The sequence below is a fragment of the Nilaparvata lugens genome, chromosome 4, assembly GCF_014356525.2.
Source record: "Nilaparvata lugens isolate BPH chromosome 4, ASM1435652v1, whole genome shotgun sequence".
Classification (NCBI taxonomy): domain Eukaryota; kingdom Metazoa; phylum Arthropoda; class Insecta; order Hemiptera; family Delphacidae; genus Nilaparvata; species Nilaparvata lugens.
This window is the reverse complement of record NC_052507.1, coordinates 52,626,249-52,651,635: the sequence shown is the minus strand read 5'-3', so window position 1 is coordinate 52,651,635 and position 25,387 is coordinate 52,626,249. Positions and strand designations below refer to the sequence as shown.

The 25,387-nt window shown below is 35.7% G+C and overlaps 1 protein-coding gene across 2 annotated transcripts in view; it reads left to right on the top strand.

The window, feature by feature from the left end:
• The window catches only part of LOC111052053 (C-1-tetrahydrofolate synthase, cytoplasmic), a 61,068-nt gene that overhangs the window by 16,702 nt on the left and 18,979 nt on the right, over positions 1 to 25,387 (top strand). For both annotated transcript variants that reach the window (XM_039425793.1, XM_039425792.1), the window contains exons 9-14: positions 1,559 to 1,732; positions 4,067 to 4,203; positions 8,956 to 9,288; positions 19,309 to 19,526; positions 20,818 to 21,028; positions 22,024 to 22,172. In XM_039425793.1, coding sequence (XP_039281727.1) covers positions 1,559 to 1,732; positions 4,067 to 4,203; positions 8,956 to 9,288; positions 19,309 to 19,526; positions 20,818 to 21,028; positions 22,024 to 22,172 — 1,222 coding nt within the window. The remainder of the gene's footprint in view (positions 1 to 1,558; positions 1,733 to 4,066; positions 4,204 to 8,955; positions 9,289 to 19,308; positions 19,527 to 20,817; positions 21,029 to 22,023; positions 22,173 to 25,387) is intronic.

Genomic DNA, 25,387 nt, shown 5'->3' with positions numbered 1-25,387 from the left:
AACAATGCTGGAACAGAATAATATACCACCTGAACATATCAAAGAAATTGTAAGTCTCACCAACCTAGTTACCTCACAGAATTACTTCTGTTAAAATATCCAATATTATTTCCAGCCAAACGGTCTCCCCATGGGAAGCCCTATTTCTTGCATTTTAGCAGAGATCTTCATCCACAACATTGAACAAAAACACATTCTCAATCAGTTTGACAAAATCATCAGCTGGTTTAGATATGTTGATGATATTATTTTTTTATACAAAGGAAACACCAAACTGAAATATTTCATTCTAAACTGAACAAAATACACCCAAACATGCTCTTCACCATAGAACTGGAAAACAATAGTACAATTAGACATCACCATATTCAAACAAAACCATACTTTCAAAATATTTAAAATATACAGGAAACCTACCACAACTGACACAGTAATTCACAATTCCTCCAACCACCCAACCCAACATAAACTTCCAGCTTTCCACCACATGATCCACAGACTATTGAACATCCCCATGACACAACTTGATTACAATCAAGAGCTCAACACAATCAAACTCATTGCCCAACAAAATGGATACTCATCCACTCTAGTCGACAACCTACTCCACAAAATAAAAACAAAATCATCAATTAAGAATAATATGGAAAATGACCAAATATTCATCACACTTACATACTACAACAAAAAATCACAAAAAATAGCATCATCTTTCAAAAAACTTAAATAGAAAATTGCCTTTAAAATAACCAATTCACTGAGAAAACATTTCCAACATCACCAAACAAACAAACAGAGATTTGAACAACCAGGCATCTACAAATTGAAATGTAATGATTGTAATAAACTGTACATCGGACGTGACTTTCAAACAAGATACAAAGTGCACATCAGAGCCATTAATAAACCACTTAGCCACTCAAACTTTGCTGACCATTATATCAACAGACCACACATACACTGACATAGCCACCAATCTTGAAATCCTCCACATCTCACAAAAAAGCAAAAAACTCAATGTATTGGAACAATACGAAATTTACAACCACACAAAACAGTTTCCCAACAGTCTCCTAAATGATCAAATAAATTTATCTTCCCACACACTCTTTGACAAAATAGCCTACAGTTCAAAATTACCGCCCTACTAAAGCATCCACCAACCCCCAAAACCACCTATTCCTCCACCTTCATCCCTTACCACACATAACCATGACATCTGAGTAAATTCCTATAGTCTGATGATGACCAACAACAGGTCGAAACGATCGTCACTACCAATGTAAGTACATTTTCACTCCAACAGTGTTTTTTAAAATTCAAGTTTAATATAAAAAACTATCATAACTTCTTAAAAGTTCCCGACGTTCAATTGAGTTGAACTTTCACATATCAGAGTCTGTGTCCGGTTAAGTAAAAATATTCTTATGAAAATCAGTGAGTTATATTGATCCAAACCACCGACCAACCCTTTTGGTAAACCCTTATGCCTTATTGTTTATTTTAATTATACCGTTAGCAATTCAGACTGTGTAAAAAAGAATTAAATGTGTTTCAGCGATATTGAGATCTCTCGGTCGCAAGAGCCGAAGCAGATCGGCGAGTTGGCAGCAGAAGTGGGCATTCTGCCTTCGGAGGTGATTCCCTACGGATCGACCAAGGCCAAGGTCAGTCTGTCGGTGCTCGACCGGCTCAAGTCCACAGCCACCGGAAAGTACATCGTTGTCGCTGGGTCAGTGTCCGCTCTAATTTCATAACAAAATTGTTCATTTACCTGAATATGTTGTATTAATTAATACTATCGGTTAACCTGGTTACTTATGTTTTGTGTTATTAAAGGCAAACGGAGGAAAAGTGATCGAATGTTGCATCATACACAGATGTCAATCTGTCAGCATATGTCTGATCACGTCTGTATGCAGATTGCTGACTTTTGATTTTTTTCTATATTCGTCTGTCTATTGTGTGCGTTCGCTTTAAATTGGGATTAAACAAATATTCTATAGTCCTCAGAATAGTCGAATGAACAAGTTCAGATGGATTCTATCACCGATATTCATGTATTCTACGTTATATATATTTTTTAATATGTCTAAATTTCTCTAAATGCGGTTTTTAAACATCCTGGTGTCCTCAACTTGATACCAACCTAGTAAAGCGACAGCCCCTGAATCTTACTTGGAATTCATCCTCAACTTATCACCAATTTCACAAAATTAGATCTAATCTTGTCTGTTTTCTTTAGGGCTACTTTTAATACAAATAGAAATATAAATCTCAGTACCCTTCTAAATTATTTTGTTACAACATGTTTCTTTAATTTAAAAGGGTACAGAGATTCATATTTTTATTTAGATATAATCTTGTTTGGTACAGTAGCCATAACAACTTTTATCCACGGTAGTATTACATCTCGATGGCTACAACATGCCATGCATTTTAACTTATCTTGAAATTTCAACTCGCTTTTCACAGCTTTTAACAGTTCACAGTTGACTAAACCTATTTATACAACGTTGTCATATCTCTAGGCCGGCATCCAACTAGATAAGCCTCCATATATAGAGTGATTACTGGGAAACGCATGTTTTTGACTTGCGTAGTATACAAGGAATGTCGATTGGCGGCGTGCGGGAAGTTGTAGTGCTGTGGAGGGGGAAGCGTGCAGTTTCAGTTGTAGCCGAGATGTGGAACCTAGAGCATCGTACGTTCGTCATGCGACGGTTTTACGCAAATGGTGAATCAGTTACTCAGACTTAGCGAGACTTTTGTGCACATATTAACGTTGCACGGCATGGTGCTATCCCTCCCTGATCGTAACACGATATTGCGTTGGATACATAATGTTAACACAACTGGATCTTTGCTTAAGAAGAAACCTCCTGGACCTGCCAGGACAGTTAGTACCCCTCAGGCTGTTGAAAGAGTGCGCGTTGCAACAGTTCAGAGTCCTAGCCGCTCAATCCGGAAGCGGGCATCTTCACTCGGACTTCGCCCATCAACAGTGAGAAAAATTTTGGTCACAGATCTTAAATTCCATCCTTTCAAGCTGGCAGTATGTCATCAATCGAGTCAAGCAGATAAAAGACAGCTTGTCAATTTTTGTAACAGAATGAGTGAAATTTTGGAAGAAAATGACAATGCAGTTATCCTTATGATTGATGAAGCGCATTTCCACTTGGACGGAGCAGTAAATAAACAGAATTTACGATTTTGGTGTGCAGACGATCCTCAAATACTGGCAGAGAGACCTCATCATAGCTTACGTGTGGCTGTGTGGTGTGCAGTTTGTGAAAAGGGGATCATTGGTCCTTATTTTTTTTAAGACAACGATGGCAGAACAGTCACAGTGAATGCACAACGGTACCTGAACATGTTGGAAGAATATTTATTGCCTGAACTGCGCCGTCAACGTATAGAGATATGTAATGTATGGTTGCAACAAGACGGGGCAACAGCACATACGGCTTGCATTAGTATTGAATTCCTTTGGCGAACATTCCCTACAAGAGTGATCTCGCGTTTTGGTGATGTCACTTGGCCTTCTCGCTCACCGGATCTAACAATTCCAGATTTCTTTCTGTGGGGATTTTTGAAAGCTAGAGTGTACAAAAACAAACCATGAACAATACAGGAACTTAAAGAAGCTATTCGCCAGGAAATCAACGGCATTCCTAGAGACATGTTAGCAAAATCCGTAGCAAGTTTTAAAGAACGCCTTCAACAATGTATCCAAGCAGCAGGCGACCACCTTACAGATGTGATTTTTAAATAATAAATTGTAATTTTATTTTGAAATTGCATATTGTGTACACTGCTGTATTTTCACTAATAAATGCATTTTTTACTCTGATTTGCAACAGTTCTTTTTATTTGAAAAGCATGCGTTTCCCGGTAATCACTGTACACGTACATAAATAAATCTGAATAAATAGCCTATATATGATACGAATACTTAAGATATTTCTATATATACATCTGATAAATCATCTTTTAGTGTCTATAACTTTTATCGATTTATGATAGTCGGGTTAAATTAGATTCTAATTTATTAATTGGTTTTCAGAATAACGCCAACACCTCTGGGAGAAGGCAAAAGCACTACCACCATTGGCCTGGTGCAGGCGTTGACCGCTCATAAGAACAAGAACTCCTTTGCCTGTGTCAGACAGCCTTCGCAGGGACCCACCTTTGGAATCAAAGGTAAGCTGCCGCCTATAGTGTACAAGAGGGCTCCCTCAATAAATAATTCAAATGGCAGTCATGTCAAAAACAATCTGAATTTTTCATAAAATGAAACTAGAATCTAATCCCTTGGATGCTGCAATAAATTTTCATTTGAGCTTCTTTGTTACAAAACTTCTTTCATGAAAATAAATAATTATAGTACATTTATGGTGCTTCATTCATTCGAAAGCTTTCTTGTTTATCATTTGTCTTCAATTTTGTAGACCTAGAAGGATCTGAGGATTCAACGTTTCTGTCCTGTCTTGTATATTGTCTTTAAACTCCATTGTATACCTGAATGTATTTGAAATAATAATAATAATACGTTATTGCCAAAATTAATAGGTGTTACAATTCATAGTAGATATAGTAAAAAATTATCCATTAATTCCTTAGAAATAATTCGATAATGAAGATCAAATTAAAAAAAAATAAAACAAACCATTTTAAATACACTATTGGCATCACCCAGCAAAGGAATAATCCTGTCCGCTGAATGAGAGCATCAATTCAAAACAAAATCAAGCTAACATGAAACAAAAAATAAACCAAAGGAGTTAATAGTGAATAAATAAAATACAATATACTACTGATGTCAAAGAAAACGTTTTCAACGATCCAGTCAATGACTTCCGTTCCCACAGGGGAATAAAATATCAATTCTGTTACCGGGAATGAGATTTATTAGTTTAGTGTTAAGATAACTTATGTACTATTGTCAGATTAGTGTAATTGATGCTAAATGTGTTATGTGAACTCAATCTCTTATACAAAGCAGTATTATCTCTCAATTGGTATTAGCGAGTCTTGGTTGAAGCCTTCTTTGCCTGATTCAATATTCGAATTGTCTGATTACAAATTATTCCGTAATGATAGGCTAGGGAAGGGTGGAGGGGGTGTCGCTGTATACATACGATCTTTGCTTTCACCGAAACTGTTGCATTCTTCTCCGCAACCCTATTCCAAGTCACCAGAATTTCTCTTCATTGAGATCTCGTCGGATGATTGTAAGATTCTCATTGGTGTAGTATATCGTCCTCCTAAGGCGGGAAGGCTGTCTCTTTTTGAGAATGCCTTACTGAATTATATGCACTTATATCAGCATATAATATTGCTTGGTGATTTCAATTGTGATTTATTGAAAGATGGCTTCGAAAAGAATCAACTTATGACTTTGATTAACTCTTTGGATCTTAAGGTTATAAATTCATCAACTCCAACTTATCTTCTTCCCAATTCTAAAACACTTTTGGATCTGGTACTTGTTAGTGAAACTAATTTTGTTTCTCATTATGGTCAGTTTCCTGCACCTTGCTTTTCTCATCACGACTTGATTTTTGTTATTTATGACCTATCGGTACAATCAACTGCTGGGGAACATTTCACATACAGGAATTTCAGGAACTTTGATATTGAAAGGGTATTGAATGAGGCAATTGATATGCCTTGGCATCAAATTGGTCTTTTAAATGATATAAATGATAAAGTATCACTATTTAATCAAATGATTGTGGATGTTTTCGATAAGCATGCACCAATCCATGTTGCTCATACTAAACATAAACCAGTGCCATGGATTACTAGGGAGATTCTACAAGCAAGGCGTGAAAGGGATAGGGCAAAAAGGAAGTTCAAAAGGTCTAATAGTGAGGCTGATTTCAACAGTTTCAAAGTATTGCGAAATAGAGTTAAATCTTTATGCCGTAATGCAAAATTACGATTCTACCACAATACATTCAATTGTAACAAGTCTACTTCTTTTCTATGGGATAATGTCCGTCGTCTGGGTGCTCATCGGAATAAGAAGCAAAATATTAGCATTGATCTCCCACTAGATGAATTAAATGATTATTTTGTTGAACCCATCAACCCAACTACCCCTATTAATAATGAGGAGATAGTACAAAACCAATTAATCAACCAGTTTCTTCATGTCCTTCCAGATGAACCATTCTTTTTCTCATATGTTTACCCGGCAGAAGTATCTCATATTATCCTCAACTCAAATAAAAATGCTTAAGGGGTGGATGGTATTCCAATTCTTTTCTACAAAAAGCTACTTCCCATTCTGCTTCCCACAATCACCCACATCTTTAACTTTTCTCTGCAGTCAAGTGTTTTTCCTGACTTATGGAAGTGTTCATTGATTAAACCTATCCCTAAAACTAAAAATGCATCAGCTCCCAATGATTTCCGCCCAATCAATATTCTCTGTTCGATATCCAAAGCACATGAGAAGATAGTTCATAGGCAGGTGGTTGAATATCTGTCTCGTTTCAATTTCTTTGCCAAGTTTCAATCTGGATTCAGACCTCATCATAGTACAAGCACTGCTTTGATTAAGATAACTGATGATATTCGGGCTGCACTGGACAAGAGGTTGACTGCTGGTACTCTTTTGGTACAGTTTGATTTCAGCAAAGCTTTCGATAATGTGAATCATCTCATACTGTTGGGAAAGTTGAAAAATCAATGCAATTTTTCTCTCCCCACATTGGCATGGTTCAAATCTTACCTGGTGGGTCGATCTCAGGCTGTGGTGGGGACAGCTGGTGACGTCTCCTCTTGGCGTATTATCAATCAAGGAGTCCCACAAGGCTCGGTGTTAGGTCCTCTTCTATTTTCAATTTATATTAATAATGCTCCAATGATTCTCAACAATACCTCTTATCATCTATTTGCTGACGACCTGATAATTTATCCACATTTTCAAAAATCGCAGTTCACACATGTCATTGATCAAGTGAACAACGATATAGCATTGCTTGTTGAGTGGACTTCTGCTCATAGGTTGACGCTTAACCCTTCAAAAACCCGAAGTATTGTCATTGGACATCCTGGGCTGTTGAACCAATTGGACGTTACTAGTGCACCTCCAGTGACCATAAATGATACTAATATTCCTTATTGTTCCAGTGTCAGAGTACTTGGCTTATTAATTGATTGCTCATTGAGCTGGCGAGAACAAGTTACTCATGTTTGTAATAAGGTTTTTGGAGGAATGCATCAACTTGAAAGGATAAGAAGATTTCTGCCCAGAGCTGTTCGCACTACCCTTGTCATGTCCTTGATAATGCCATTCTTTGATTATTGCTGCATCCCTTATAACGACATAACAAATGAGTTGAATGGTCGGCTCCAACGCTCATTGAACTATGCAGTCAGGTTCATATTTGATGCAAGGCGTTTCTCGCGAATCACTCCATTCTTCATGGAGTTGGGTTGGCTCAAATTGGATAAGCGTAGACAGTATTTTCTTCTTTGTCAAGTATATAAAATTCTGGTCATGAGGGAGGGCCCTACTTATCTAGCAGATGATTTCATCCGTCTTGTTGATGTCAATCCAGATCGCAACACGAGATCTCATTTGTATACCGTGCAGATTCCAATTCATCGCACTGCAAGATACAATTCTTCGTTTGTGGTCACTGCTGCAAGACTTTGGAATGCTATTCCTGAACATGTCATTTTTTCTGCTTCACTAAGCGTTTTCAAGATGAGACTTTTCAAATTACTTTTGGAGGGCAACGAGTAGTTTTTTACTTTGTTTTTTTTCTCTACAGTATTTTATTTCAATTTTTTTTGAGTTGGGTTTTCTTTGAGCGCGCGCGCGTGTGTATGTGTGTGTGTGTGTGTGTGTGTGTGTGTATCTGTTAAGAAAATTTAATTTGAGTTATTTCATTTACTTTGTATTGATAGAATTTCATGTGTATTCCTCATTTCTATTCTGTAAACAAATAGGTTCTACTCTTTGTTTCTAAAAGTTATGTACTCTCATCTACATATTTATTTTCTGTTCTGAATATGTTAATTGTTCATTTTTTCCATTATAATGTAGTGCTAGTATGCAATGGGTCTTGCAAGACCTGGCAATACATTGTCATTTGTGATAAACAATCAATAAAGAATCAATGTAAAACTCGTTTTTATTTACCCGTATGTACTGTAACATTTTCTGTATATGTAGTTGTCGAATACTAATCACCCTGAATTGGTCGAAAGTGTCTCTACTGGGATATATGCTCGGTGTATTTAGGATTGTTTTAATTATCATTTTTTGCAATATAAATAGGCTATTTTTTTTAATGTAAACATCATATGCTCCACCCCATATCACCAACCCATACTGCAGAACCGACTGAACTTATGAAAAGTATAGACTCTTCAATTCATTAATATTCAGTATTTTACGGGTTTTATAGAATGAAATTGATATAAACTTGAGCTTTCTACAAATGAATTCTTTATGATGAAATACTTTTTGATCGGGCCAGGAGAACTCGCTGGTGAACTACTAATTTGTTTATTGGCAGCTTGATCATTACTCTGGTTCGTGCTTCTTGAACGTTTGGTTGCCTATCTTCTCCAAGATACAATTGATCAAGTAATTATTGTGAAGTAATGTTTGCGCATTAATCAATCAATCAAATCATTTTATTGTAGAAGGCTCTTGATATCGTCAAGAGTATTACAATAGTCAAAATATGTATTCAACTAGCTTTTACATGGCTATTATAAGAATTTAGCATAATATCTATATTATTTATTTAATCAATCATTCATTCAACATAACACAACTTCTAGAAGCACCACAGGCTTGAGCCCAAAACGGTTCCAATTCTAATTCATATGACAGTCCAAATGGAGCTAGTTTATGTGTTTCACATTTTTTCAATTACACACATTGAATTGACTAGTTTTTAGCTAGAATGTTTTGTTGTGGGCTAGGCGGAGCAGCCGGCGGCGGCTACTCGCAGATTATCCCGATGGAGGAGTTGAACCTGCACTTGACGGGCGACCTGCACGCGGTCACCGCCGCAAACAACCTGCTCGCCGCGCAGCTGGACGCGCGCATCTTCCACGAGCGCACACAGTCGGACGAGGCGCTCTACTCGCGGCTGGTGCCGCGCGGCAAGGACGGCCGCCACTTCACCAGTGTCCAGCTCCGGCGACTGCAGCGCCTCGGCATCGCCAAGACCGATCCGGACTCGTTGACGCCTGAAGAGTACGGCCGGTTTGCCAGGCTCGACATCGATCCCGACACCATTTCCTGGACTAGAGGTCAGTGTTGATCATATATTCATCCATTTTCTTTTCTTTGACTAAGTATTTGATATTTAGATGAGTAATGCATATCTGTACTACCATACAGAAAAGATCTGTTGTATGTGATTTACATTTTATAATATAAAACTAGGTTGCACAAAAGCCGGTTAAATTTTAATTATAATTAGCTTTACGATAACCAATCAGAGAAGGCTTTTTCAAAGATAAGGCTTCTCTAATTGGCTCTCGTGAAACTAAATCAAATCAAATTTATTTCCTCAAAAAAATACAACAAAAATATCAGCATTAAAAAAATATGCAATCGATATTATTATTATTATTATATAAAAATAAAATAAACGCTGAAATCAATTTGACTTGACTAGATAGAACTTAAAACAATGCTAGGTTTATGAATTAATAACAAGTTACTGACTGTAATAATAAATAATAACGAGAAAAGTTTACATAGACAACATATTAATAACGATTAAAATTTAACCGGCTTTTGTGAAACCGGCACATGGGCTTATGTTTTTGTTTTCAATTCTTCATTTTATTATTTTGTTTATTTATTTGCCTCTATTCTAATTTAATTTAAATCAAGTCAAGCTCACGATAATCTTATCTTTCTTCTACTCCCACTGGCGAACAAGGGTCATCTTATAATTTTTCACTTACCGTATATCATTAATTTTTAGTTGTATTATAATGCTGAACTTAATTTTGATTTTTGTAAATGTATGCATGTGTGTGAAATAGATTTGAATTTTATTCTGAATATGCACCATCTCAGTTTAAACAGAGATAAGTCAGTTGATCGCTTAAACCAGGAATGTAACACATGAATGCGATCATAATAATATTAAGTAATCGTGGTTTAGCGTTCAACTTATATCGTGCATTGTTTGTTGCAAATTTCATGTAGAATGTATGGTGCTTACTTAAAAACTTACATTAGAAATGGGTGAAATTTTCGGAGACTGTGTCTCCTTTCTCAACCGAGAAGACTGCAGTTTTGAATCCAACGGTTGTGTCTATAATGAATGAATATAACGTAACGTATATTAATGAATTAATATAACATAATGAATATAACGTTATATATATATATATATATTGTATTGTATCAACTTGAATTATAAAGCATTCTTTCTATTCGCTGTAACATATTAAATCTGGGCAGATAAAAAGCCCTAACAGAAACAGTAATAGGTCTGAAAATAAAGTAACTGGCTAATATCGCCAAATAGATAATAACTAAGATTAGATAGCATCAGCTTGTTCTGGCTAAATGGTACAAGAACCTAAAAAGGATTTGAAGGAAGTTTATTGCTCATAAATAGATTATTATATAAAATATTTGAAGATTGAGGTTATGTACATGTATTCACGGATCGGTGACCTAGAGATCGATCAAACCGAGGAACGTAGAATCTGACCAAAACCCTTGGCAGAGCTTTATTGCAATCAGATGGTGTGCAATATGAAAAACACCCGTCCACGTGGCTAATTATTAGGTAGCATGGAATTAATATTAATGTATAGAATATTAACTAGCATGCAAAGAGCATAAATAAAAAACCAAATAAAAATAATTTAATGTATTCAGGAAATAAGAGTTACCAGGCGCATGAATACCGAATAAAATTTGCATGCACCAATAGTAAAACGGCAGTTAATAGGCGGCAACTGTAGGCCAGTTCAAAAATATTTCTATATATTTATATAAATGTACTAGATTTTGTGTAAAAATTTGTGTAATCTATGTTATCGATATGGCTCGAATGCAAAGAAATTATTAATCATATAATCTAAGCAATATTTTGGTATTTTTTGTAAGATCTATTTGAACCTAAATGGCGGAGGACTAAGATATTTAAATTTTATGCTAATTTGAAAGTCGGAAAGAGGATCTGTAAAACTTGAGAAGGAAGAACCGGCACTCGCCAGCCAAATGCCACCATAAGAGGACCCCAAATATTTTAGAGCGTAGTACCTTACTAATGATTTTGTAAAAGTTAAAGTTAAAGTAAATTATTAAATTTCTTAAAAGACTTCGTGATGCTATTGTGAAGCAGAAGTCATTTTCATTTTGAATTAAACTTATAACCCTTTGGAGGAGACGATTCCGGCTACCATATTCCCGGACCACATGGAGTTGGATCGACATCGGCGGCTTACAAGAAGATTTTCGACACGTGAGTGATTAAATTTGAATTAGTGATGGGCGCCCTAGTGCTTTGAATTAATCTGATGATCAAAGCTAGCTCGCCGAAAGGGTTTTATTATAAATTGAGAAATTAATAAGAGTAATACTTGCGCAAGTAAAATTAGTATTAAAGGTATTTATTTGAAAGCAAAATATAGATCAATATTTTAGAAATTCTATTAAATCAAAGAAGTACGAAATCTAGGCTATTAAAACATATGCATATAATATTTAATTTTTTGCAATACAATTTGCGATAATTTATTATAGTTCTAATTCACTAGATGAATGGCTCTACCTATTCCGTCAGGTGCCGAATCTTGCACCCTGAGATAAAAATATATATTCGATACAAATAAATCTACTAAATACTAGAGATTTTAATATATATATATATTGGATTATTAGTGGCTAATTTATCAAGCTGATCTTAGAGCACACATTTTTGATTGAATTATCCAAGTCGACAAGTATTAGCAAGCGCATATCGCAACTACATGCAACAGAATGCATATGATTTTTAAGATAAAGGCACATGGTAATAATTCGTGCCATAAATCTAGAATATAAAGTTTAGCCTGTGATATTTTTATTGATTTCAATTATTGTTCTATTTTTATATTATATTTTTTATCGCTCTATATATATTTTTTGCCTCGATTGATCTTTGCATTATTTGTGTAATATATGTATGAAACTTCATGGTGTGCAATTTATTTTTATTCCTCAACACTATAGTATGAGTATCATATTTTTATATATACTTATTATTTATTGAATTACAAGAGTTACAGGAGAAGCCCATATCTAGGCCTATCAAGATTTTTTAAGACTGAATACTATTAGAAAACCACGCCCTAATTATATTAAATCTCATGCTTTACCGACTGATGCCAAGCAGGAGGCTAATCGTTATTTAAATATAAAGAATAACGTGACACAAAGACATGGCGCCCAACGTGGGGCTGATGATGAGAGCCAAGCTCATCGAATAATTATTCGAAATTAAGTCAATAACCATATTGAAAATTATAGATAACTTATACGAGTTGTGAGGAAAACTGGCGAAGGAAAATTTGTATTACTTTTTGGGGAAACAAGAGCTTTAAATAGAGAGAAATTATATGTTTTAAAGAAAATTTTATATTATTAGTACTGTGAAAAATACATGTCTGTAGAGAGAGATTATATTTTACAAGCCTAAACTGCTATTACTTTCTAGTCAAAAATATATTATGTGTTTAAGCCGGTTGGAAAATAAGTCGCAGCCTGTAAACTAGCCAAGAATAAATCAACAAAACATTGGGGGCGCTAGAGCATTATAAAAAACTTAAGTATAAATACCTTGTTGTAAGAGTATCCAAACACTTTACACATCACTGTTCACTGTAAGTCCCGGTTTGTGTCTCTTTTTTAAGCATTTTCGCTTATCATTTTTATCACTGTTTAATTAGCATTTATCATATTTGACATAATGAATCACACTCCCGCAAACTCTGAAGTTTCATATATGTACGGCGGTTGCACAGATCCCAATTTGTCGACTCCAAGCACATCAAACCCCACCACGGTAGATGCCAATACGCCACGAGAAAGGGAACCAGGAAGCGTCGGGTCGATAGTCTTCGATCCACCAGGTCTGCAACCTCTATCATCCACTCGAATCGACGCCGCTGACACACCATTGAATCAACGGATAGTAGAGATCAACTTTGAAGGGGGCGAGGAGCAGCCTGCCGAACCCGCATCTCCAGAGGCCGAGTCACATCTGAGCAAACAAAGTCTATTTTCAGTCACAGAGCTAGATCCTTTTCAAAAGGTAATGATGGAACAAACTAGCAGTATGTTCAATATTATGCTACAAAACACAATGGACAAAATGATGCAGGAGATTAAAAAAGAGAATGTGGAAATGAAAGAGGCAAATAAGCAAACAATGGAACAGGGCATGAAAGAGACAGCGGGCGCTATAAAATCAGTAGAACGACGGTTGGATACTATTGAGGCTAAAGTAGAGAATCATAGGGAAGAATTAAAAGCAATGATAAATCTACAGAAAGAAAGTCAGGATAAAGTTACGGCAGGATTATCGGAAAGGTTGGATACGGTTACATGTGAGCTCAACGAAAGGATAGATAACCTAACCATACAAATCACTACACCCATTCAGGATATAACCAATAACATTAAGGCCGATTGCCACCAAGAAATCCACAAACAAATTACCGTTGCCAATCAAACATTAACAACTACAGTTGACAAAAATATTAACAGTATTAAAGAAATACAAAATAAACAGATTAATATGTCCACAAAAATGAACCAACTGCAAGGTAGCATCAATCAAAATACTGAAACCTGTAAAGCTTTAAACGGAACTCTACTAATTCAAAAATCCACTCTGACTCAATTAAATCAAGAAGTAAACGCAAATAAAATTACACATAATAGTCAATGGCAGATAACACAGGAAAAAATAACAGCATTAGAAAATCATATTCAACAACGACCTCAAGGGATTCAAACAGACAACCTCAACGTACATAGTATATTACAAGGACTAGGAAAATTTGATAATACTGATCGCCATTTGCAACCTCAACCATTCATTGATCAGATAAAATTAGTACAAACTCTTGCACCTACCTCTTGGAATTTTTGGCGTCTTCGTTTGACTAATTTATTGATTGGCGAACCCCTGATGTTCTTTCGGAGTAGAGCCCATGAATTTACATCATTGGATGAGTTTGTAGCTGTCTTCCTGGAACAGTATTGGAGCAGAAGTAAACAGTTGGACGTGCTAGCGGACATCATATCATGCGAGTTCAACCCTAACTTAGACGGTGCATGTACCACTTTCGTCACTGCCCTACAGTTTAAAAATTCTCAATTGAGCGAGCCCATTAATGAATCGGCATTAGCAAGTATTATTTTAAAGAAGCTACCGTATCAAGTTAGAATGGCACTCGCCACACAACCCATTACTGATTGCAAGCAGCTGATTAATCATTTATATGGCATACAGTCTGCAATGGCAATATCAAACCACCGCTCAGACCAGAGATATGCATCAAATCAACATAATTCAGAATTTAATCCGCATAACAGCCAAAAATATGAACCGGTATCATATGATCGCTACCGATCTGCTCCTCAATTTGAACGCCGCTATGAGCACAGGCAAAATGGTAATTGGAATAATGAAAAATTTCAAAATCGTACAACCAACCACTATGCCCAGCAGAGCAATCGTAGGAATCACTATGATGGCCGTGATCGATTAAACTCACATAATAATCACACACAAAACAATTACAACCGAAATTATAAACCGCCACCTCAACAAGTAAGTACAAATTATACATTAGCACATGCAATAGGATTGAATCAACAAAAAACCCGGAACCCAACACCCAACGACCCGCCACCAGATATACAGAAAACTACAGCTAATAAACCAGGACTATATGATACCCCCGATATAACAAGCACAAGCTCAAATGAAACAAACCAAGAAAAGCAGGATATTTCAACGTCATACACCACATTCAGAAGTGATTTACCTAAAATATTGTTAGAAGAACCGAAGCCCATACAAGACAGCCTACCACCAAAAACCGCCGCCTACCATGCAATTAAAACCAGCCGTAAGCAACAACCCATTTTAAGTATCCTGTTCCCCAACGAAGAGCAAACCGCCACCGAAGAGTCACTGCTAAATATAAACAGCCACCAGGATCATGCTATAATTAAGGAGTTGATGAATATAGAACAAATTGAAAATGTAACAGATCCGCACACAGAGTCTACACCCGCGCATCATTCCACCACACGGCAAACCAAGGACCCCATGGAAGAACGAGAGGACGGCATCCAGGACAAGAGGGGCGACCACCGTAAGGCCCGGAGACGAAGGCGCCCGAGGACACCCGACCGGCATCAGGACGAGGAGGACGGACTAGCGGACACAAGAGGCATGCATCATAAGGCCCGGAGAAAGAAGCGAAAGAAACGGAGGAACCACGCGCGCGCATACCGGCCGCATGCACGGTTCAAACGCCCGAAGAAGACACCGGACCGAGACCATGATGGAGGACAGGAGCGGACCGACGGCGTGCATCCGCGGCACATACGCTTCAAGAGGGTAAACCAGCGATGTGACCAGCAAAATGGACCAAATGAATGGATTAAAAATGGAGCTGCTCATGAAACAAATATGGAATCATGCCTGGATAATAAGGAAATGGATTACTTGTGGAGATTGATGGACAGAAAGTGGTTGATAAAATCAAGAGAAATAAGGAATTATATTAAGAAAGTAAAAGTACCTGGATATTATATGATGAGAGATAATACTATTAAAAAGATGATAAATGTTTTGTTATGGTGTTTAATGTTTGTAATAATGGCTGTGATATTAATAAAAGAGTGTGTTGTAGATATGAGGGAAAATATTGTATTGTTGGTATTGAAAGAATCTAGTATTGATAATTGGAAATTTAATATTATAAAAATGTTTATTGTCTTGAGCCTACTAATTTATAATGAACCGAAATCAAGAGTATTAAATGAAAATGAAAGGAAGGATGAGTTAAGAGTACAGATTGATTGGAAAAAGAATGGATTAAAAGGAACTACCATTAATGAATCAAGGAATTATTTAAAAAAGTACACCAGATATAAGGGCTTTAAATTTATGATGAAAAAATTATCAATTAGGACAGCCTCACAAATCAACAGCAGATAACCTAGCCAGCCTACAACATCTACAAACAGAATGCAAGAAGATGCAAGTAAACCACGGGATTTTTACATGCAATATCGTCAAATTTGAAATAAATATGATAAGAAATCAAGGAAAACATTATTATCAAACCGATTACTAACCTTCCTTAATAAATCTAAGCTTGGTAGGACCGCGTGGCAACAATCCAATGTTTTAATTCCTTCCAACCGTTAGAAGCCTGCAATAAGAAAAAGAATAATTTTTAAATGTGTAATTAAATTAGCTACATCCACTAAAAAAGGACACAAGCGGGGATAGTAAAATTAAAATTTGTTAATTACCTTTTTAAGAGAAAAAATTGAGCAGTTAGGTTAATAATTATGAAATTCGACAGCAAATTATGTAGAACCAGTGACCAGCTGGGCAAGGCCACCTGAATCAAATATGTAATGCCTGCAAACATATGATTATGAAAAAGTATGGTAACCCAAAATTGTTATTTATTATTGTTATTTATTATATTTATTAATGTCGGTATATTTATTTATATGTTTTATATTTATTACTTTTAATTATGCCACGTTTGTTACCTGAAAAGAGTTAAAGTGAATACAAGCTACCAAAAAACCAAAGAGCCATTAGCAAAAGAAAAGTATTGTACCTGATGTATAGAAAATTATTTATATTAAGACCTAAGAAATACTATAAGACATAAGCCCAGAAGTTTGTGAATCGAAATTATTGTCTAAAAGGAATCATTTGTGAGAATTATGAAATGTGTGTAGTTAGGTTGGCGGCCCTGCAAGCGGCGAATTTAAAAATTACTATGTTTTAAGTGTTGTCAGGAGGAGTACGTTTAGAAGTTTATATTTATGATATTTTATGTGTGTTGAGGAGGAGAATTTGTTATTGTATTTGATAAAGGTATAAAGGAGATGCAGCAAATATGTCTGCGAACTGTGATAGAAGTATGAGAGTATAATTTATAAATAAAGTATAGTGTATATCGATGTATTGAAGGGTGGGTTTTCATTAAAAACATTGTGATTCTCAAATATTTTGAATTCAAACCCAGGGGCGCGTGTAACATATTAAATCTGGGTAGATAAAAAGCCCTAACAGAAACAGTAATAGGTCTGAAAATAAAGTAACTGGCTAATATCGCCAAATAGATAATAACTAAGATTAGATAGCATCAGCTTGTTCTGGCTAAATGGTACAAGAACCTAAAAAGGATTTGAAGGAAGTTTATTGCTCATAAATAGATTATTATATAAAATATTTGAAGATTGAGGTTATGTACATGTATTCACGGATCGGTGACCTAGAGATCGATCAAACCGAGGAACGTAGAATCTGACCAAAACCCCTTGGCAGAGCTTTATTGCAATCAGATGGTGTGCAATATGAAAAAACACCCGTCCACGTGGCTAATTATTAGGTAGCATGGAATTAATATTAATGTATAGAATATTAACTAGCATGCAAAGAGCATAAATAAAAAACCAAATAAAAATAATTTAATGTATTCAGGAAATAAGAGTTACCAGGCGCATGAATACCGAATAAAATTTGCATGCACCAATAGTAAAACGGCAGTTAATAGGCGGCAACTGTAGGCCAGTTCAAAAATATTTCTATATATTTATATAAATGTACTAGATTTTGTGTAAAAATTTGTGTAATCTATGTTATCGATATGGCTCGAATGCAAAGAAATTATTAATCATATAATCTAAGCAATATTTTGGTATTTTTTTGTAAGATCTATTTGAACCTAAATGGCGGAGGACTAAGATATTTAAATTTTATGCTAATTTGAAAGTCGGAAAGAGGATCTGTAAAACTTGAGAAGGAAGAACCGGCACTCGCCAGCCAAATGCCACCATAAGAGGACCCCAAATATTTTAGAGCGTAGTACCTTACTAATGATTTTGTAAAAGTTAAAGTTAAAGTAAATTATTAAATTTCTTAAAAGACTTCGTGATGCTATTGTGAAGCAGAAGTCATTTTCATTTTGAATTAAACTTATAACCCTTGGAGGAGACGATTCCGGCTACCATATTCCCGGACCACATGGAGTTGGATCGACATCGGCGGCTTACAAGAAGATTTTCGACACGTGAGTGATTAAATTTGAATTAGTGATGGGCGCCCTAGTGCTTCGAATTAATCTGATGATCAAAGCTAGCTCGCCGAAAGGGTTTTATTATAAATTGAGAAATTAATAAGAGTAATACTTGCGCAAGTAAAATTAGTATTAAAGGTATTTATTTGAAAGCAAAATATAGATCAATATTTTAGAAATTCTATTAAATCAAAGAAGTACGAAATCTAGGCTATTAAAACATATGCATATAATATTTAATTTTTTGCAATACAATTTGCGATAATTTATTATAGTTCTAATTCACTAGATGAATGGCTCTACCTATTCCGTCAGGTGCCGAATCTTGCACCCTGAGATAAAAATATATATTCGATACAAATAAATCTACTAAATACTAGAGATTTTAATATAAATATATATATTTGGATTATTAGTGGCTAATTTATCAAGCTGATCTTAGAGCACACATTTTTGATTGAATTATCCAAGTCGACAAGTATTAGCAAGCGCATATCGCAACTACATGCAACAGAATGCATATGATTTTAAGATAAAGGCACATGGTAATGATTCGTGCCATAAATCTAGAATATAAAGTTTAGCCTGTGATATTTTTATTGATTTCAATTATTGTTCTATTTTTATATTATATTTTTTATCGCTCTATATATATTTTTTGCCTCGATTGATCTTTGCATTATTTGTGTAATATATGTATGAAACTTTCATGGTGTGCAATTTATTTTTATTCCTCAACACTATAGTATGAGTATCATATTTTTATATATACTTATTATTTATTGAATTACAAGAGTTACAGGAGAAGCCCATATCTAGGCCTATCAAGATTTTTTAAGACCGAATACTATTAGAAAACCACGCCCTAATTATATTAAATCTCATGCTTTACCGACTGATGCCAAGCAGGAGGCTAATCGTTATTTAAATATAAAGAATAACGTGACATCGCTATTCTTCTCTATTCAGTGATGGACGTGAACGACCGTTTTCTGCGTAAGATCACGATCGGCAAGTCGCCGACTGAGAAGAACCAGACGCGCGACACAAGCTTCAGCATCACGGTGGCCAGTGAGATCATGGCCATTCTGGCGCTGGCCACGGATGTCTCCGACATGAAGCAGCGGTTGGCCAGCATGGTTGTCGCCATGGACACCAAAGGCAATCCCGTCACTGCTGACGATCTGGTCAGTTCATTCATTCAACATTATTACAACATAGGCTATTTTATCGAAACAAACACAAATACAAAATTATTATATTAAACATAAGATAACAAATAGAAATCAACAATCTACACCTTACAATATATTTTTAGCTACATTATAGAATATGTGAATTTTTCAAATTCATTTATTTGTAATAAAAACACAAATTGCATACAATTGAACAAAGTTAAATATATTTCATAATTTATTAATAATCAGAATAATAACAAGTTGAAAACGAGTTGTTTGCAACTGGTGCACAGCTATCAAGGCTAGTAGCGGCGGACTCACATTTGCGTCCAGTTCTACTCTTGTTACACCTGATGTGTACACTCGCAGTCTAGTTACACACACACACACACACACACACACACACACACACACACACACACCACACACACACACACACACACACACACACACACACACACACACACACACACACACACACACACACACACACACATCATTCATTCATTCATTTATTTACGATACAAAATGTGTTTGCCAAGCTCGTTCAAACTGGTAAGCCCTGCACATACACATCGATTTTTGTTGGTACGATATTTTGCCGTCGTTATGAATTCTATCAGATTAAACGGAACTTGACAAACATCATCTATTCAATCCAATAGCCGAAACTTAGCCGCCTTACTTGAGTCTCCCGCCAAGTCCTATTTTTTGAAAGCAAAAGGCAATAATTCAGCGTAAATCAAACGAAGAACTATACTATTTCACCCAGTGATTGATGATAATGTAGTCTAAAAATTAAAGATGTTAGTTGAAATGAATTGCGGAATCATGATCATTGACAACTCTGCCTCACAATGCTGGTGCAACCAAACCGCTTCTCAATCTAATGGGATGATTCCGATTATACACCATACAAACTCGACTTGACCACTAGTAACTTTCACTTTTGCCCAAACTCGAGACATGACTTTGAGGGTAGATCTTACAAACTAACGGGGAGCTCTAAAACAACGATATAGCCCACTTAACCTAATCTGGCGGCAGCATTTTGTTAGTTGTGTTTTGTTAGGCTGGTACACTGGTATGATAAATAACTCAACTTTCACAACCTTCGACAATAATGTTGAATAATAATCATAAGTGTAAGTAACTTTTAGTGAAAAAATTATTCTTTTATATGCACATTCATGTTTTATTTATGGTCAATCGTAGGTTGAAAAAAATGACCGTCGTAGATTACATGAAAAAATGGGTAATGGGATTAAAAAAAATAATTAATGGATTGATTTACATTCAGGCAATGACAGGTGCGATGACAGTGCTGCTGAAGGATGCAATTCAGCCGACCCTGATGCAGACGGTGGAGGGGACGCCGGTGTTCGTGCATGCGGGTCCGTTCGCCAACATCGCACACGGATGCTCGTCCATCATCGCCGACGCCATCGCTCTCAAGCTGGTTGGCCAAGACGGCTATGTCGCCACCGAGGCTGGATTCGGATCTGATATCGGTCAGCGCTTAGTAAATTAGATGATAATAATATTATATTTAGTGGCCTGGCTGATTCAGTTCTGGTGTCAAAGTTTTCAGGTCGCACCAGATCAATTTCAGGACCTCTGAGATAACCTAACGACGCCTTAACGTGTCCATCCTAAACACGGGAGTGACCCGAGAAAAATATCTTGCCCGAATCCGGGCCTTTGGATTATTAAGCCAGCATTTAATCCACTCAGTAAATTAGATATAGTTGTAATATTATGGTAAATATTTATGAACTATAGTGAGGTTCACATGAAACTGTCCGCATTTGTTAAATACGATTCCATGTTGTCGAATTTAATTTTGTTGGGATTGCACTGGTCTTGGGTAAATTTCATTTTTGAAGTATATTGATAATATTTTATTCGACTTACAACCTTGTCATATCCATTAGTCCTTTTAGAGGAGGTTATTGGATGCAGTAAAAATGTAAAATAAAAAAATAATAATGATTAGGAATATCTCAAAATTTTTACTCTGATAACACTAGCTTTTAATGTATTTCAAATGCAGTCCTAAAGACGTAGTTTTTGAAGTACCAACAGGAGTAGAGCGGCTGCATGATATGCATTGTGTATCAGTCACCTTTAAATTCCATGCCATAGGGAAAATGACATGGTCGCTAATGCCGCATCTACAAGTTGGCCCAATGCAGGCCAATGTCGACCAGCGCTAGTGTGTGGATGGGTGGTTTGCCAGCGCTGGCCTTCACTGGCTTCATTTGCCATCATTGGGTTACCATGCTGGGCCAGCTTACTGGGCCAACATGTGGATGCGGCGTAAGGGTTAAAACAAAGTGGAGTAGAGCGGCTTAGGTAGAATGTAGCATGTTGTAGTTGAATCACAAACTTGGGGGAGTCGTAGTTTTACTTGATCTGACAACGCTAATACTCTGTCGGATTTAGTCTCAACTTATTCTGCTCAGACTCTATATATAATTGTGGAATGTTTGTGGCGGTTTGGCAGGCATGGAGAAGTTCTTCAACATCAAGTGTCGTGCGTCAGGCCTGGTTCCCGACGCCATTGTGCTGGTGGCAACCATTCGCGCCCTCAAAATGCACGGAGGCGGACCTGCTGTCACCGCCGGACAGTCTTTGAGCAAGGAGTACACACAGGTGAGTGCAATTCACAACTATTCATCTTTTTTTCATTTTATTCAACGATACATTGCTATCCAGTCTAGGGACTAATGAGCAACTTTTTCTGTCCTATAATACTAATAAATATTTCATACAAAATAATCCTCCATAGGGTCTCCTTTTCAAATTGTAATATTATTAGTACACTGCTTATGACTGTACTACACAGGTGGGTTTCACTCATTTCCACTGCTCTGCTTTTCACTGGACACAAGACACTTGAATCAGCACTAGACCAGTTCAAATGGCTTCTTCCTTTTCAGCCTCCTCACCAATCCTTCATTTTCCAGCAGCTGGATTGCTTCGATGTTGTCGTGTTGGTGGAGTCGGGCCTCGTGTTTCTCTGCATGCCTCTGGATTTCGCTGCATACCAGGTCGACTTGCAGGTCTCTGTGAAGGTCGCTGCTTCTGACGTACCAAGGAGCATCAGCAATGTTTCTCAGCACCTTGTTTTGGAAGCGTTGTATGACTTTGATGTTACTGTCTTTGGTACACCCCCAAAGTTGTTTCGTAACGGGCAGACGACAGAATTCACTTTAAATTAACATTTGTTCTTATGGTAGTGTTCACCCATCGGCAGAAAGTTGAGCAGAAAAAAAGAACTGTTCAAATCAGAGACGAACTGTCGTTCATTTCGCCGTTCATTTTAAGGCCTATCATCACAATGCTATTTTGCTTCGACCGATCACTGCTCGTGAACCGTTTTGTCGAAAAAGAACTAATATCGGGATTCTGTCGACGGGAACAGACAGCTTCGAAATATTTTTCTGCTCTGATCACGTGACACCGGCAGAAGAATCTTTCTCTGGATCAGACGCCATGTTCTTTTTAACCTCAATCTTTAATTTTTGGATGGTTTGTTTTGATATATTATTTTGCTGTTGGTTGTCAGATTTCGGATTGCTACTATTATACTGTGAAATTAATTTGTAGTAGAAAATTGAGGTATAAAATATTTCCATTGGTTTCTTTATTCTTATAATTTTTACAAGAGAAATTGAAAATGGATTTACAACCGAAAGGCGTAAAATTCGTTATAAATTTGATGCGACAGTTCAAAGTTTTGTACTTTCCAGACCTGCACAACGAATTACCTATTTGAAAAATAGAAAATGGTTAAAAATTGCTGATGTGATAGAGGATTCAAGTAAGTAGACTTAAATTTCTCATAATAAAGTAGGCTAGATCTACCGTACACAATTTAATATAATTTTTATAAGTAGCCTACCAGCATGTTTACAATTTTTATTCAGGTAGTCTACTTTAGTAGGCCTTTAATAACCTAGTCTCTAGGTCTAAATTGCTATCTTTTTCATTTTTCAAGAAGTTAGAAGTTGACGAATTTTTATTTATTTATTTGAAGTATAACTTCTAGTATTTAATAATAATGTAAAGCCTAGACTAGCCAGTTTGTGTATGGTAGAGAATTATCACAAGAAAGAGAGAAATCTAATCAACTATTTAGATTTAAACTCATTCAAGCTTGCTTGATTAAATTAACATGAAATGATCAGATTCAAAACATTATTCAACCAAGATAACATTTTGAATTTTACATGATAAGATAAGATAGCATTTCATGCTAACAATCTTTTACACTTTCATTGAGTTGGCCTAATCACAAAATACATTTTTATAATGCAGCTAGTAGTTTTCACAAACCGATTTATTGAAAATAACATCATCATTTGACTTTGAAGTATTTCATTACATTCTAAGTCCTAAAATTCCATTATCATTGTTGCACCTCAAAATATTTCAACCCATAGTTTATCAATACAATAACAAAACTAACCTGACTATGAGAACATTTACTTTGTCTTTGGTACCTATCCATAAATTAATCTTCTTTTAGTTAATTTAAATTCACTTGGAAACAAAATTACATAGATTGTTATAGAAATAACTTGATCAGAGTCAGTGTAATTGAATATTGAAAGACTGCCATTGAAAAAAGATGAAATAGGTACTATTTTTCTGGTTGACCATTGCTACCAAACTCATTTAAAACTAAAATAGTAATGTATTTGAAACACTTATTCATGCTCTATTGATCAATATATTGCGTGATCTCAGGTATATCAATGTAAATAGTATAAATTAAAACAGGAGACACACAACATAGATGGATTAAAAACACTGAAAAACTTACATTAGAATCGGAAATTTTCGAGGAACTGTGTCCCTTTTCTCGACTGAGCAGAGAGTGTGTAATGTAAGTTTTTTAGTGTTTTTAATCTATCCATGTCATGTGTCTCCTGTTTTAATTTATATTATAAAACTTTAAAGTGTTTTCTGTTATGTGCTACAAATGTAAGTAGGCTATATACTTGTAAGTAGGCTATAGTATATAGCCTAATGTAAGTAGGCTATAGTATACTATACACTATGTAAATAGTTTATTGAGGCCCAGTTCACTTCTAATTTATTCAAAGTCCAAACTATGTATTATCATTGATGATTAACTTCACTTTATCTCCAAAATGGATATATGTTGAAAGATTAAATATGTTTCTTTTTTCAGGTACCATTTACAAACAAAATATTGAAGAGAATGTGCTCGAAAGGAAATTCATATGAATTCTTTTTTGTTGACCAGGATGGAAAAAGTCATTTCAACCCATAGTTTATCAATACAATAACAAAACTAACCTGACTATGAGAACATTTACTTTGTCTTTGGTACCTATCCATAAATTAATCTTCTTTTAGTTAATTTAAATTCACTTGGAAACAAAATTACATAGATTGTTATAGAAATAACTTGATCAGAGTCAGTGTAATTGAATATTGAAAGACTGCCATTGAAAAAAGATGAAATAGGTACTATTTTTCTGGTTGACCATTGCTACCAAACTCATTTAAAACTAAAATAGTAATGTATTTGAAACACTTATTCATGCTCTATTGATCAATATATTGCGTGATCTCAGGTATATCAATGTAAATAGTATAAATTAAAACAGGAGACACACAACATAGATGGATTAAAAACACTGAAAAACTTACATTAGAATCGGAAATTTTCGAGGAACTGTGTCCCTTTTCTCGACTGAGCAGAGAGTGTGTAATGTAAGTTTTTTAGTGTTTTTAATCTATCCATGTCATGTGTCTCCTGTTTTAATTTATATTATAAAACTTTAAAGTGTTTTCTGTTATGTGCTACAAATGTAAGTAGGCTATATACTTGT